Source organism: Microtus ochrogaster, chromosome 8, assembly GCF_000317375.1.
Source record: "Microtus ochrogaster isolate Prairie Vole_2 chromosome 8, MicOch1.0, whole genome shotgun sequence".
NCBI classification, from domain to species: Eukaryota; Metazoa; Chordata; class Mammalia; order Rodentia; family Cricetidae; genus Microtus; species Microtus ochrogaster.
Genome location: NC_022015.1, coordinates 58,549,508 through 58,566,304, shown reverse-complemented (window position 1 = coordinate 58,566,304; position 16,797 = coordinate 58,549,508). Strand labels below are relative to the sequence as shown.

Sequence of the window (16,797 nt, the reverse complement as noted above, 5' to 3'; positions counted from 1 at the left end):
AAACACACGGAAATTAAACAATGCTCACCTGAATCATCAATGGGTCAAGGAAGAAATAAAGGGGAAAATTAAAGACTTCCTAAAACTCAATGAAAATGAACACACAACATACCCAGATTTATGGGACACAATGAAAGCAGTGTTAAAAGGCAAGTTCATAGCACTTAACACCTTCATAAAGAAGCTGGAAAACTCTCACACCAGTGAGTAAACAGAACATTTTAAAACTCTAAGAACAAAAAAAGAAGCAAACTCACGTAAGAGAACTAGATGGCAGGAAATAATCAAATTGAGAGCAGAAATCAACAAAATAGAAACAAAGAAAACAATACAAAGAATCAATGAGACAAAGAGTTGGTTCTTCAAGAAAATCAACAAAATAGACAAAACTTTATCCAAACTAACCAAAAGGCAGAGAGAAAATATCCAAATTAACAAAATCAGAAATGAAAAGGACATAACAGACACGGAGGAAATACAGAGGATCATCAGGTCATATTTTAAAAACCTGTACTCCACAAAATTGGAAAACTTAAAGGAAACGGACAACTTTCTGGATAAATATCACTTACCAAAATTAAATCAAGACCAGATAAGCAAATTAAACAGACCTATAACTGCTGAAAAAATAGAAACAGTCATCAAACATCTTCCAACCAAATAAAGCACAGGATCAGATGGTTTCAGCTCAGAATTCTACAACAAATTTCAAAGAAGAACTAATACCAATACTCCTCAAATTATTCCATACAATAGAAACAGAAGGAACATTGCCAAACTCTTTTTATGAGGCTACAATTACCCTGATTCCCAATCCACAGAAAGACATTACTAAGAAAGAGAATTACAGATCAATCTCATTCATGAACATTGATACAAAAATACTAAATAAAATACCAGAAAATTGAATCCAAGAACACATCAGAACCATCATCCACCATGATCAAGTTGGCTTCATCCCACAGATGCAGGGATGGTTCAACGTATGAAAATCTGTCAATGTAATCCACCATATAAACAAGCTGAAAAATAAAAACCACATGATCATCTCATTAAATGCCGAAAAAGCATTTGACAAAATACAACATCCCTTCATGATAAAGGTCTTGGAGAGAGCAGGGACACAAGGAACATACCTAAATATAATAAAGGCAATATACAGCAAGCCAACAGCCAACATCAAACTAAATGGAGAGAAACTCCCAACAATTCCACTGAAATCAGGAACAAGACTAGGTTGTCCATTCTTTCCATATCTATTCAATATAGTTCTTGAGGTCTTAGCTAGAGCAATAAGACACCAAAGAGAGATCAAGGGGATACAAATTAGAAAAGAAGTCAAACTCTCACTGTTTGCTGATGATATGATAGTTTACATAAGTGATCCCCAAAATTCTACCAAGGAACTTCTACAACTCATAAACACTTTCAGTAATGTAGAAGGATATAAGATTAATTCAAAAAAATCAGTAGCCCTCCTGTACACAGATGATTAAAGAGCTGGGGAAGAAATCAGAGAATCAACACCCTTCACAATAGCCAAAAATGGCATAAAATATCTCAGAGTAACTCTAAGTAAACAAGTGGAAGACTTGTATGACAAGAACTTTAAATCTTTGAAGAAAGAAATTGAAGAAGACACCAGAAAGTGGAAAGATCTCTCATGCTCTTAGATAGGCATAATTAAAATAGTAAAAATGGCAATCTTACCAAAAGCAATCTACAGATTCAATGCAATGCTCATCAAAATCTGATGGAGGAGGGTCATCTTTCCATCTGTCAACAAAAATCCCAGCAAAATTCTTCAAAGACCTCAAAAGAACAGTACTCAGCTTCATACGGAAAAGCAAAAAACCCCAGGATAACCAAAATAATCCTGTACAATAAAAGAACCTTTGGAGGCATCACAATCCCTGACTTCAACCTCTACTACAAAGCTACAGTTCTGAAAACAGCCTGGTATTGGCATAAGAACAGACAGGAGGACCAATGGAACCAAATAGAAGACCCAGATATCAATCCACACATCATTGAACACCTGATATTTGATAAAGAAGCAAAAAAAAATCAAATGGAAAAAAGAAAGCATATTTAACAAGTGGTGCTGGCATAACTGGATATCAACATGTAGAAGAATGAAAATAGACCCATATCTATCACCATGCACAAAACGCAAGTCCAAATGGATCAAAGACCTCAACATAAAGCCAGCCACACAAAACCTTATAGAAGAGAAAGTGGGAAGTACACTTGAACACATTGGCACAGGAAACCACTTCCTAAATATAACCCAAGCAGCACAGACACTGAGAGAAACAATAAATGGGACCTCCTGAAACTGAAAAGCTTCTATAAAGCAAAGGACACGGTCAACAAGACAAAACGACAGCCTACAGAATGGTAAAAGTCAGAGGTCTGATCTCCAAAATATACATAGAACTCAAGAAATTGGACACCAAAAGATCACATAATTCAATAAAAAAAATGGAGCACAGACCTAAACAGAGAACTCTCAACAGAGGAATCTAAAATGCTGAAAGACACTTAAGGAAATGTTCAACATCCTTAGTCATCAGAGAAATGCAAATCAAAACAACTCTGAGATTCCATCTTACACCTGTAAGAATGTCCAAGATCAAAAACACTGATGACAACTTATGCTTAAGAGTTTGTGGGGTAAAGGGAACACTTCTGCATTGCTGGTGGGAATGTAATCTGGTACAGCCCCTTTGGATGTCAGTGTGGTGATTTCTCAGAAAATTAGAAAACAACCTTCCTTAAGACCCAGTAATACCACATTTGGGTATATATCCAAAGAATGCTCAATCATGCCACAAACACATGTGCTCAACTATGTTCATAGCAGCTTTGTTTGTCATAGCCAGAACCTGGAAATAACCTAAATGCCCCTCGATCAAAGAATGGGTTAGAAAAATGTGGTACATTTACACAATGGAGTACTACATAGCAGAAAAAAATAATGACATCTTGAATTTTGCAGGAAAATGGATGGAGCTAGAAAATACTATTTTGAGTGAGGCAACCCAGACACAGAAAGACAATTATCACATGTACTCACTCATAGGTGGTTTTTAAACATAAAGCAAAGAAAGCCAGCCCACAAATCACAATTCCAGAGAATTTAGACAACAATGAGGGCACTAAGAGAGACTTACATAGATATAATCTACATGGAAAGTAGAGAGTAGAAAAAGACAAGATCTCCTGAGTAGATTGGGAGCATGGGGACCTTGGGGGAGGATTGAAGGGGAAGGTGAAAAGCAGGGAGGAGAGCAGAGAAAAATGTAGAGCTCAATAAATATCAATAAAAATGTATAAAAATGGAAAAGCAATATTTATAAGCCAGATACCCGATAATGGCTTGTATCTAGAATAAAATAAAGAACACTCAAAACTTTGCCAGTAAACAAAGAACCCATTAAAAACTTTCAGATGATTTACATATACAGTTTATCAAAGAAGATAAATGGTTAGCCAAACCGAGGTGGTTGTGCGGTGCACACCTTTAATGCCAGCACTTGGCAGGCAGATCTCTGTGAGTTCAAGGCCAGCCTGGTCTACAGAGTAGTTCCAGGACAGCTAGGGCTGTTACACAGAGAAGCCCTGTTTCGAAAAACAAAACAAAAGAAAAAAGAATGGCTGGCCAATAAGCACATTAGGATGTGCTTAACATCATTGGTTACTGGAAAACTGTGAACCAAAACCACAACGAGGTGTTTCTATGCATCTGTTGGGATGATATGGAATAACAGAATAATGTCAATACCAGGAGTAACCAAATCTCAGACACTGCTGGTGGTGATGTCAAGTTGGCACAGAAAGCTCTGGAAGTTTCCTATACATTTATTTACAGTGGCCACAGGGTCTAGAAATTCAATATAGTTAAGCAGTAAAATTAAAATATATGTCCACACAGAAACTTATTTGCAGGCATTTATAGTAACTTTATCTAAAATTGTCACAAGTGGGAAACAGCCCAGATGCCGTTCAACTGGGAAATGGATCTGCCAAATGCAGCACACACCTACAACAGGACACCATCCAATAGCAAAAGGGAACAAACTGTCGATACAGACAGCAACATGGACGAACCTCTAATGCATTTTACACTAAGAGAAGGAAGCCAGATGGCAGGGTATCCACAATATATGTTATACACGCGTGTGGGCACATCACAGTGAATTCCGTAAGCAATATAATTAATATATTTATTAATAACAAAGGCATAATTATATAAGGAGCATCTGATCCCATTTAGATTGTCAAGGCCATTCTACGATTGTATATTTGTCAAAATACACAGACTTTTAGTGACAGGGTGAATTTTACTTTATGTAAACTTAAATACTTTTAGCATGAAAATGTATCCCTAAGCATTCCATTCAACTTATATAGATGGTGTATCTACAGAATATACATAAGGAAAGAGCTACTAATTAATGGCTCGTAGAATCAGAATGAGTCAGGTTTCTCTACGGCCTTGAAATAATAGACTTGACCCAGAAATTGAAATAACTGCAATGCCCATGAATGGAGGGGGGGACTCAGGAAATAAAATACAGCATGCCCAGTGAAATATATAGTTACTTAAAAATTAGGGCCACTCACATTTGCTGTATTGGAATCTACAAGGAATGCATACTGTTTGAATGCTTAAAAAGATTTCTCTTATTAGTCTGTAGCCATTTATTTTTACGAAGCTCAGGGCGGAAAGAATAAAGCCATGAGCAGTGTTGCAAGGAGGAGCTTACTTGGGCTGCAGCAGGTTAAGTTTCTGGGGAGCTCCTAACCCAATCTGGGAATATTTCCAAAGTGTTCAGTTGTGTCAAGTTTGAATTAGCTTCATGTGATTTTCAGTGTCTTTAGTATATTTTACAACATAACAACTTTAAAAAAAACTTATTAAGGGCTGGAGAGATGGCTCAGTGGTTAAGAATACTGGCTGCTCTTCCAGAGGACCCAGGTTCAATTCCCAGTACCCACATGGCAGCTCACAACTGTCTGTAATGCCAGTTCCAGGGGATCTGACACACTCACAACAATGCACATGAAATAAAGTTGAAAAAAAAAAAAGAAAAGTTATTAAAGCAATTCATGTAGGAAAGTGAGCATCTGCCGGGCAGTGGTGGTACATGCCTTTAATCCCAGCACTCGGGAGGCAGAGGTAAGCAAGAGTTCTGTGACTGTGAGGACCTGCCTGGTCTACAGAGTGAGTTCCAGGACAGCCAGGGCTACGCAGAGAAACCCTGTCTCATAACAACAACAAAAGCCAACAACAAAAGCGAGCTTCTGGGAAGCCACCCCTTATCCAAGAACTTGAACACAACACGTGACTATTGACACCTGTACTGCCTTCCAGGAGCAACTGATATTGAATTGTGTGCGTCCCAATCTCTTGCTTATCTCAGCTTGACCTTGCACATTTAAGGGTATGAGTAAGAGACCATGAAAAAGACATTGTGCTGTGTATCATCTTTCAGGGCTTAACTCTTTACCCAGCATGACACTGCTCCATTCACAGATGCAGCAGCCTGTTTGTGACTAATTTACTTTCATACTTAGAATACCCTATCCTGGCAATAGACCACAGTTTCCCTAACTGTATCAGAGCATGAGGGATGGCTCTATTCATCCATAATGACTGAATGTCGCAATAAGCATTAGTTTTAGAATTAAAATTTAGGAATGTGTGCATAGAGGGTAACGAGGACTCACGCTGATGTAGCTCGTGTATAGGAACCCCTTTTTCTGCGATGAACGCAGGTTTAGTACCGTACAGAGAGCACTTAAGGCAGTGGGATCTTCAATCTGCATACTGTGATGACCAGGGTATTCTCTCTTCATTCAACAATGAAGGTTGCAGCCCAACTGCCTTCAGGTTCTTCTTAAAGCTTTTTTATAGTCTTAAAATTGTGTTTTATTAAAAAACACCGAAACGCACAATTCTTAGAAAGAACTGTCTAAACAAATAAATAAACGTGGATACTGAAGTTTTCCTTTTTCTCCCTATCCCAGGCCTTTTTTCTTTGCTCAAACCATCTCCATTCCTCAGCTTTGTTTTCTAGGAGCTTCCACCAAGAGCTTTGTTTGAACTCAAAATACTTAAATTAAAAAGACACGTAATGATAAAAAAAAATACAGAAAGAAAGAGACATCCTAATTCAACACTCATCTGAATTAAAATTACCTACAAAGAAAGAGCAGAAAAAGAACTCCAAGTTTATGGATAGAGCAAAATGTGATGGTTTGGTTTTCTTTTTACTAATTCATCAAAAAAATTCATTACATGTAATTTTTTGATTTGTGAAATGCTCAGAGCAAGCTTTAAACATGTATCCATTTTCAAGCTTATGTAAACATCCCATCCCCAGTTTGACGATTTAGAGATCTTATTGTAATGGCAGACAATGGTATGCACATCCGGGTAGGGCAGAAAGGACATCAGTGAAGGCAAATCTTTCGTAGGTCACCTAGTAACTATCTCATCTAGGGCACAGAAATAACACTCCTCAGTTTCTCTGCCTGCCAAACGAGTGTTGTAAAGATTGGATGAGATACGTAAATTGCCTTCTACAACATTCAGTATATATGAGCCCTCTTGTGAATGTAAACATACCTGCCTCCCTACGTCCTTCCTGCTCTCTTAATACCTAACTCAGAGCTCATAATGACTGTGATTGCCTTGTGCTGCTTTTCTTAAAGGGAACAGTCCTTCCTCTGTGGAAAGATCCAGTGAAGATTAAAAAACTGAATTTGAAAGCAAATGAAGGAAACTAGAAAAAAAAAATCCTGAGTGAGATAACCCAGACCCAGAAAGACAAACATGGTGTGTACTCACTCATAAGTGATATTAGATGTAAAGCAAAGGAAAACTATGTTGCCATCCACAGAGCCAGAGAGGCTAGGAGACAAGGAGGACCCAAGCAGGGGATGCATGGATCTCCCTGGGAAGGGGAAATAGAAGAGATCTCATGAGTGAAGGGGGGGGCAAGTAGGGGGCTGGATGGAGGGGGAGAATATTGAAAGAGATGACCGGAAAAAGAAGGGACGTTTGGGGATCATGTTGAAATATGATGAAAGGGAAAGTCCCACAGACCTACGAGGATGGCCCCATCCAAGACTGCTAACAACAGTGGATAACGTAGCCTGAACTGGCCGTTGCCTGTGATCAGATTGGTGACTACGCCAATAGTCATCACAGAGCCTTCATCCAGTAACTGATGGAAACAGATCCCACAGCCAAACATTAGGCCAAGCTAATTCTGCTGAAGAGACGAAGGAAGGGTTATAAGAGTCTGAGACATCAAGGACATTACAAGAGAAGTCACAGAAACAAACTAACCTGGGCTCATAGGAACTCGCAGAGTCTGAACCAACAGCCGGGGAACCTGCATGGGACCGGCCTAGGACCTCTACAAATATGTGATAGTTGTGTAGCTTGGTCTACTTGTGGGACTTGTAACAATGGGAGCAGGGGCCATTCCCTACGGCTTTTTACTGGCTTTTGAGATCCTATTCTGGATCACCTTGCCCAGCCTGAACACAGGGGAGGAGCTTAATCTTATCTCAACTTGATAGCCATACTTTGCTTGCGTCTAAGGGAGCCCTGCCCCTTCCTGAACAGAAACAGAGGAGTAGATGGGATTGGGGCCGAGGGAGGTTGGGTGAAGGGATGGGAGGAGAGGAGGGAGGGGAATTTGCAGTTGGGATATTAAATAAATAAATATATGAAATTTAAAAAACAGACAAATGAAATTTAAAAAAAAGGAAAGATTAAAAAAACCAGGCAAACAAACAAAACAAAAACCCCGCCACCCAGTTTCCTTAGCTCCTTCCTTTCCTAAGAGAAAATACATAAGAAAACCAGCAAAGTCTCAGCCCTGGTGGTTTTATAGCTCCTCATCTATAGAAGTTGCACACGCTCCAAGTTTCTCCTGAAATCCTCAATCCTGTCAGGGCCGGGAACTCCAACTTCAGACCCCGTTTTTGCCCATACAGCTTTATGGGAACAAAAGCTCTTGGGCGGTTAGGCAGGAATCATTATGTATTCCTTTAGCTATCACTGCTGTGGAGAGAAACAGCAAGGAGGAAAAATACTAGGGTCTTTTTAAAGAAGAATGTGCCAAATACATGTCCCTAATGCCAGGCCAGTCTGAGAAGCCCACAGCTAAGGAAGGAGCATGGCTGGAAGAGAAGTGGAGGGCCGACCCCCTGGACAGGGTGAAATGGGGAGACCACTCATCCAAAGGTTATCCAGTGGCAAAGGATCGCTGGCCCCATGGTTCCTCTCAAAGAAAGCCCCGGGCTTCTACTGCGGAGCATGTGGACTCCCAACCTCCATGCCTGTCTCTTTTCTTAGCTAGTGTTCTCTTGAAAGTGTACTGCCACCCTGATCGCACACACCAGTGATCTGAAATACCTTCCCCAGGGAAACAATCAATTCTGAAACTGCTTTCTCCCGGCTCAACCACATCCTCCGCTAGATGTCCCGTCGTCAAGTTCAAAGGCATCGACTTCAGACTCGGTTTCCACTGCGGCTTTATGGGAACCCTGAGTTTTCAGTTTAGTCTACAATAAGACATTACATGACCAGTGGCTGCCGCCATTGCTTGTTAAAAGAACTCATATGAAGCCGGGCGGTGGTGGCGCACGCCTGTAATCCCAGCACTCGGGAGGCAGAGGTATGCGGATCTCTGTGAGTTGGAGGTCAGCCTGGTCTACAAGAGCTAGTTCCAGGATAGCCCCCGACAGTACAGAGAAACCTTGTCTCAAACAAACAAATAAACTAGAACTCATAGGACTAACAAAATGCTTTCTGTTTGCCCTGGTCACTGTTCCTGACGGAGGGGAAGCAGCTGTTTGCACCTTCCCTTAAATGGAGCTAAACCACTACTCTCTCGCATCCATTTAGACACGTGTTCTGACTAATCCGTCTCATTGCAAGCATTGGATGATGGAAACAGATGGATTAATATTCCCAGTCTCTGTTTCTGTAAAATGGGACCAGCCACCCTGGGAACCATTTTCTTTGCTACTTGAAATATCCAGTACCCACACTCTCTCTCAAAGCAAGTCCCACAGACAGAGGAGCACACTAGTTTCTAGCTTTGGCTAGGGGCCACCTCCTGCCCATTGTTCCCGGGCCGCCCATTATCCCTTCTTACCCGCTATCTGATGAAGCTGCAAGCCCAGGCTCAGCGTCAGCAGCAGGAGGAACATGGTCTGAATCGATCTGAAATAGACAATTGAGAGTCTCAGAGCTCAGTGAGTTTTCTCAGCCTCTGCTGGCTTAACTACTCCCAAGAGAATAGTAAGGGCCCAGATACAAATCTTGTGGGAGATACAGGTGACAGCCAAGGCAAGAGCAGAAGCGGCAGATGTCTTTTCTGCAGAAGAGGGCAGACACAAGGAAGAAGGCACTCTTTCTGAATTCAAATGAGACGCTCTTCTTCCTTCTTTCACGGCCTTTTCTGGAGGAGAGGATGGACCTCATCACTCACACACAGTGGTGATCATCTGTATCCTTTCGTGCCTCCCCTGTCACTTTCTAAAGTTTAGTCAATATCGAAATCTTGAACACCAGCCTTACTCACCAAACAAATAAGGTATGCCATCTTCTCTAGCTGGACCAGAACTTAGAGAGGACCCTGAAAAACAGGACATCAACTCGGGAGACCAGAGCTGGTTTCTCATTACTTCCTAGTTGGTCGAGTAGGAAAACATCAAGCTCTTGAGTGCTGCGACCCATTGCTCCTGTTGTGTGGCTTGCCTCTTAATGAGCTTTCTAATTATTATTTTTTAATTATGTTTTGAAACAGGGTCTCATATTATCCTGGCTGATTCTATCTATGTAACAGAGACTGGCTTAAACCCCTGATTCTCCTGCTCCTACTTCCTGAGTACACAAGCGCCCCTGTACCTGCCCTACTTTTTATTTCTTTGAACACATTAAATGGAGATAATTTATTAGTTATTCTAAGTCATACCTCAAAGAAGCTGATTAATATCTATATGCTGAAAATATTTACATTCATGTTGTAAAAACTTTATTGGCTATTAGTTGTGTACAACAATAGATTTCATCATGCCTCTTCATACATGTGCTTCGATCATATTTACTCCCATTACTTATATGTTCCTCCCATCTCCTCATGGCCCCCTTCCTCACTAGCAGCTCTCCTATTTTCACATATCTTTTTTTCTAAAAGTGACATTGATTTCTTCTTGATGGCTGATAATGTTCTGCTGTATACATATGCAGTGTATTTTTTTTATCCATTCATCCATCAGCGAGCACCTGGGCCACTGTCATAACTTGGTTACTATGAATGGTACAGCAATAAGCATGGATAAAATAAGAATTTTGGTGGATGACTTGGATTCCATTGGGTTCTTAGGAGGGGACCAGCTGGGTCATATGGTGGTATCAGTTTTCACTTTTGGAGGAATATCCATGTTAATTTCCATGTAACTGTACTAATTCTCATTCCCAGTGGCAGGGTGCAAGAATTCATTTTCCCTGCATCTTTCTCCAGCATCCGATGTGTTTTGCTGTTTCCTTGAAGACAGCCATTCTGACTGGGGGGTGGGGAAGGGACCCCAGTGTTTCCTGAGAGCTCTAGACAGAGCAGGTCTGGCAGGGGTGGGAGGTGTGATGGTCCTGCTCCAGCTCAGTCTGGTTCCACCTTCTGTTTCGCTTCTCATTCCAGGTTCTCTGCATCCACAGAACAGTCGGGAAGGCACACTGTTGTCAGCTCTTCTCTCTTGAGGGAACCTTGAGGCTTTATTAGCTGTGGACCCATTTCTCCAAGGAAAGCTGTACATCTGAATCCTGGGAGAGCAGAGATGTTCAGAGAACACAGTATGTTGGTGAAGAGATACTCTGGAGTCCGGCGAACTTCACTTGCATTTTTAGAAGAGGATGTTGTTTTGGTTAGAGAATTGCCTACTATCAGGAGGATGAGTTACATGGCAATGCAGACCTAGAGGACAGTGTGATAGCTTGCATTAGGATGCTGGGGCTAGTAGAAGAAAGTGATCTGTTGAAGGTTTTGTTATCTATGTGTTCTTTAAATTTATTTATTTAATAATAGTCTTATTAAAATATAGTTAACACACAAAAGAAAGCTGTATAGCCCTAATGCAGAGTCTCACAAGCACAATATTAATTCAGTGGGGTGTTTAGTGTGTACACACAGTTGTGTGACCAACACCGCTACTTAACTCTGATATTTCGACATTTTAATTACCACAAGAAAGGAACTATACCCAGTTAGAGAAATTCCTATTTCCCCTTCCCTTTCCTGGAATCCCTAGCAGTTACAAATCTGCTTTCTGTTTTGGTCAGCTATGTGTGCTGTGGACATTTCACATAAACGACATCAAGCAGCTCTTGATCTTTTGTGACGGGCCTCTTGCGGTGAGCATAATGTCAAGATTCACCTGTTGTGTGTCACGGATCAATACTTTTTTCCTTTCACAAAGTTACTGCGCTGTATAATAAGCCAAGTTTGCCTATCACTTCCTAACATTTTCTTGTAAGAACAAAATATGTTCTGTTCATATCTGGGTCTCTAACCTGTTTTGAGTTACTTTTGGGGGGATAGATAAGGTTCTTTTGCACATGTTCCACTAAAATTTATTTTAAAAAACTAAACTATTCTTTCTCTGTGGAATTATCTCAGCCTCCTTGATGACAGTGTGGGGGATGAATTGCTGGACTTTTCACCCATTTTGCTCAGCTCTCTGTCTGCCCTGTGTCCCTATCACACAGCGCTAATTACTGTAGCTTGAGGGCGACTTTGAAATCAGGAAGTGAGAGACCTTCAACTTTGTTCCTTCTCAAGTCTTCTCTCTCCTTCGCTCCACCCTTCCTGCTTCTTTGCTTCTCTCCCTTGAATTCCTGTATGAATTTTAGGGTAGACTTGTCTATTCTGCACAAGAGAAACTGATGGTTTGCTTTGGTAAGAATTTCATTGACTCTGCAGCTCTGTCCAAAGGGAATATGACCATCTCATCATCAAGTCTTCCAACCCTTGAAAGAAGTCTGTCTTTGTGATTTCTTTTCTTTTTTCCCCAGCTTTTGAAACTTTAAATATGCTATTTGTTATTATTATTATTATTATTATTATTATTATTATTATTATTGGTGATATGGGCAAGTGTGGGTGTGTGTGCTTTGATGTGCACATATGTGGAAGTCAACTTTATAAAGTTGGTTCTCTGCTTGCACCTTTCTTTCATTCTTTGGGAATGGCACATGGGTCTCCAAGCTTGCCTAACAAAGCACCTATACCCATTGAGTGATCTCAACATCCCAAGCTTTTAAGGCTTCCTATTTGCATATTTAGAAGTTATGCATTCCGATAATTAAAACAATTTGAACAAATAAGAAATGGCACTCTGATAAAACCGCATGTTGCAGCCTGCAGGATGCCATGGACCACTGTGGATTTTACTCAAGATTGCACCTCCTCCCACCCAATTTCTTCCCTCACCGGCAGTAAGTTCTTTCCCCTTTCCTGCCAGTCAGACCTGAAGACGGGAGAGGCAAGCAGAAGACTTTGTTACCAGTTGTTATGGCTTCTGTGATGTGAAAAGGAGAGCCCAGTCATTTAAACTTGGTCCAACCTCGTCACATGACAAAGTTAAACAGTGTAAAGAAGTAAAATCAGAAGGCGATACTCGTGGGGTGCTCAGTGCGTGCTGCTGGTGCTTGTTCCCCCCCCCCATCTGCCCTCTCGTGTCTGCCTGCTTCTTTCTTTCAAAGGAAGAGATTCTCGCTTACATTTCTGGGTTCTCTGGCCTCCACTTATTGAGTTTCAGGATGTCAGCCACATCAAGTATTCAGACAAGATTGAGAAGGGAATGGAGGGAAGCGTGTGAGCACCAGGAATCTGATCTGCATGCTGACCGACTAGGTCATTTTCTTAGATCTATATTTTGAAAGAAAACCTATAGGGAATTGCTGACAATACAGATAAGTAGTTTAAAATATACAGTAAAACTCCTGGGCTTGGGGAATCGAGTCATTGGGTAGTAGAGAACCAGGAACAGCCATCAAATCGGAGGTGCCTGCAAGAGTTCCAAGTGAAGCTACTCAGGAGGAAGAAGGGCAGACAATTCCAAGTTGGAGGATATGGTTAAGACCTTGTATAAGAGTAACATAGGCCACAGTGCGCATGACATCAACCACAAGAGATGGGAAAGACAAAGTATGAAACAACAGACCTGGAGTTTTCCAACATGTCTGGGCCTTTGTGAGGGGAGGCACCAGCAAAGAAGAGGCAGACCAAGGGTGAAGGTCCAGCTGATAGCACTTGTTAACTATCGATTTTGCTCTGGGTGTTCTGATCTTTTGTACACTGAAAGCTATGCGATGCCAAACAGACTGCCCTCCCGAAATTCACCAGTTAAAATAGGTGGCCCCCATGGGCCATGAGCACTTTGTTGTAACGTAAACCAGGCAATTCAGAATCTTTGTGTTCCATGGCCTGCTTTATAGGGAACTTGACATTCTTGTTCACTGTCTGTTTTACTCCTCACAACCAAACCCCATGAAACTAGTGACTGACCCTTGCTGAAAGCCAGCAGAAATGGTGTTAATTAATCCAGGCATCTGCCTACATGTCTCCCTTCTGACTCCTGGACAGCCCTGATGTTTCGCCATGGGGGAGCCTGTGACTCAAGGCTTTTTTTCCTTTGAGGTTTGTTAGTATATCAGATGATTTTCTCCAGGGCAGAATAAACTAAGGCTTGACACACCAGGCATTCATTCTGTCAATAACAAAGTTCTTAGGCTGGTTTCAAGAGATGTCTCCAGAATCCACTTGAGGTGGCTTTGAAACTGGTATTTCTAGAGTGGACAGTCTAGTGGAAGAAGCCAGACCATCTGGTGGAGACATTGGGAAAACAAAAGCTCAAAAACACCCATTGTACCCTGTTTGATGGGGGTGGAGTTGAGGTGGGGGCAAGCTGGCTCGAGAATGTGAGCATGGGAGAGATGCTCCCCCACCCCCATCACTTGTGGCAGGTAGGAGAGCTGGGTATGCCCCTCACCAGCTGCAGCACTCTGGAGATCTGGCCCGGTACTTCCCCTGGGCAATAACACTACAGCTGACCCTGTTAGCAGGGATGTGGTGTGCCAGTCCAGCGTTATGAGTGTGAGAGAGACGGCCCCACTACTGGCCTGCCCTACAACAGCACGGGTGAGAGAGAAGCCTCCTCCTTGCCCTTTGCCCCTTGCTACCTGCAGCAGGTGGGAGAACTTGCCCCGGGGTCACGAGAGTGGGAGAGCAGGCCCTGCACCTTGCCTGGGCATCACAGTAGAGCCGGTCTCCTGGACATGATAACAAGACACCTGGTGCCCTGCACTAGCTGCAGCACTCTGGAGAACGGACCCCACATCTGGCCTGGGCAACACAGTAGTTGGGAATGGGGGTGAGCTGCCCCCTCCCCAGAGTATGAGAGCCGGGAAACTGGCCTCATCCCTTGAGGTCAGCTGCTTTGGGTGAGCTAGCTGGGACAATGCTGGAGAGTTTGCCCTGGTGGCAAGGATGAGGGAAAACCAGCAGGCTAACCAAAGCAGCCACAACCCAGGCCCAGAACCAGGGCTATAAGTTGGCCCATCCAACATCCACCCCATCTATGAGCATGTAAAAAGGCTGGTCCTGTAGATCCAAAACTACAGGATCTTTATGGCACAGGGCAACAACAGGACAGCCAAGAGGAGTCCCAAAGAGAACCCATTATCGTGGTAAAGCAGAAACCAGAGGCCTCGAGCCAGACCAATGAGTCATTGCAACGAACACTTACAAGTAAAGATGTATGGGTCCGCACTCTTGGGTCCTTGCCTTTGTTTCAGGAAAGGCCACCCAACACAGGTAATACTCTGGGCGTACTACTTGCCATGTACCTTAGCTGAACCTGACAATGGCCTTCCTCTAATCAAAATGCAAGCGTAACTTGAAAAGCTGCTGTCTTCACGCATGATAGCAGGCCTGGCACTTGCCAGCCGCCTTATTTTTTAGACCGTGAAAGGATGACATGCAGCAGCGTAACAGAAAGAGCTCTTGGTTCAGCTTCTCTTTCTTCTTCAGCCATTCATGGGACTTTCCTGGTACATTGCCCCCTTGGAAAGCTTACGGTGTTCTAAAGGTGTTTTCCAGCTTGCAGACTCCTGTCCTATTAATTTTGCTTCTAGGAAAAAATGAGACCTGTGCAAGGCATAAGAACATAGACCAGGCACATAAGCAATCAAATTAAGAGGTTACAAATTAGTAGCTTCTAACACTTTAGATAACTTTTAAAAGCTTTATACTTTCTAATAATAATAACAATAATAATAACAATAATAATAATAATAATAACCGCCTCATGCCAGAACTCAGGAGTCATCTCATGCTTTCCTCTAACCCTCCCTTCTGTATCTGCCACACGTCTTAGACGATCCCTCACCTTTCTGATGGCCATTAACATGACCTTACTTGAGACTCCCATCTCTTCTGCACTAGCTGCCTTACTGCCGGTTCTTCCTCTGCGTCCCATCTCCTCTCTACCAGCCTTACTGAGGCAGGGGACATCAATCCTGGAATTATTCTTCAGTCTTCTTCTCCCTTTCCACTTCTGACCACCAGCTCATCCTGTAAACTCTTCCTTCACATGTATTCAGAGCTTAATCCCTTGTCACCACCCGCAGAGATTCCATAACAGTTGGGGGCCGATACCATCTCTTGTGACGATTTCTGCGACTTTCTGACAATAGGTCTCTAAGATCCTAATCTCAACATCTGACATTTGATGCTCAATTCAGCGGCCAGAATGACTTTTTTTAAAACCAAAGTGGTATCATTTACAGAGACAAGTTTACCTTGGGATAGTCTGTAATGCCTCTCCTGCCCTGGCCCTCTTACCTCCTCAGTCACTGAATAAAACCCGTGCCTTTTCCATGAATAGAACATCAAGATGGTTGTGAGAATTCCAATCTCATTTTACTTTGTAATTTTATTTTCTTTTACTCTATCTCAGTTCATGAGTTTTTAAAGATTGGCATGGCATCAAGCATGTCTTGTTAAAAGGCCTTACATTCTTCTATATTCAACACAAACCTTTCCTAACTCAAGATACACGCAGTTCCCTGTATCTTTAGTGTATCGTCTAGCAGGTAGCTCATCACTGGCATGTCAAGTGATGATACTTTAGTCTTTCCTGTTAGAACTAAAGCTTTTGCATTTATTGGGGGGGGTGTCTCAGAATTTTGCTGAGTAGACAATACTGCTCATAAGCGTAATCATCCCCTCAGGAGTCTGGCTCCCATTTGAATTCTTTCTCCATTACGTAAACAGAAACTTTAGGAAGACCTTCCTATCAGTTAAGGCCACAATGGGATGAGCTAGTAACAGGCAGACAATCATCGCCCTAGGACTTGCTTAAGACAAAGGTCCATGTTGAGGCAAGAGTTTCCACTGGTGGAAGGTGCTTGCAAGGTGGTCTGCACAGGTCTCTTAAGCCCCTCCCTTATCAGCTTGTCTCAAAACTCTACTTAATGCAAATAAGACCTTTGTCTTCTGAGTTCTTTGTGAGAACCACATTTTGTGAAAAAAACAGATCCTTAGAGTCTTTATAGTTAAGCAAGCAAAAGTCAAGTACAATGAGGTGAAGGAAGCATGGGCTATTTTATAGACAGACAAACAGGGTCTGGAGAGTCTGGGGGATGTGTGCATTGAATGGAGAGTCTGGGGGATGTGTGCATTGAGTGGAGAGTCTGGGGGATGTGTG

At 42.2% G+C, this 16,797-nt stretch overlaps 1 protein-coding gene across 1 annotated transcript in view; it reads right to left on the bottom strand.

The window, feature by feature from the left end:
* Pdcd1lg2 (programmed cell death 1 ligand 2) overlaps positions 1-16,797 on the bottom strand; it is a 46,165-nt gene that overhangs the window by 22,929 nt on the left and 6,439 nt on the right. Inside the window, exon 2 of the mRNA XM_026781328.1 lies at positions 9,186-9,253. Within this exon, the coding sequence (XP_026637129.1) occupies positions 9,186-9,253 (68 nt within the window). The remainder of the gene's footprint in view (positions 1-9,185; positions 9,254-16,797) is intronic.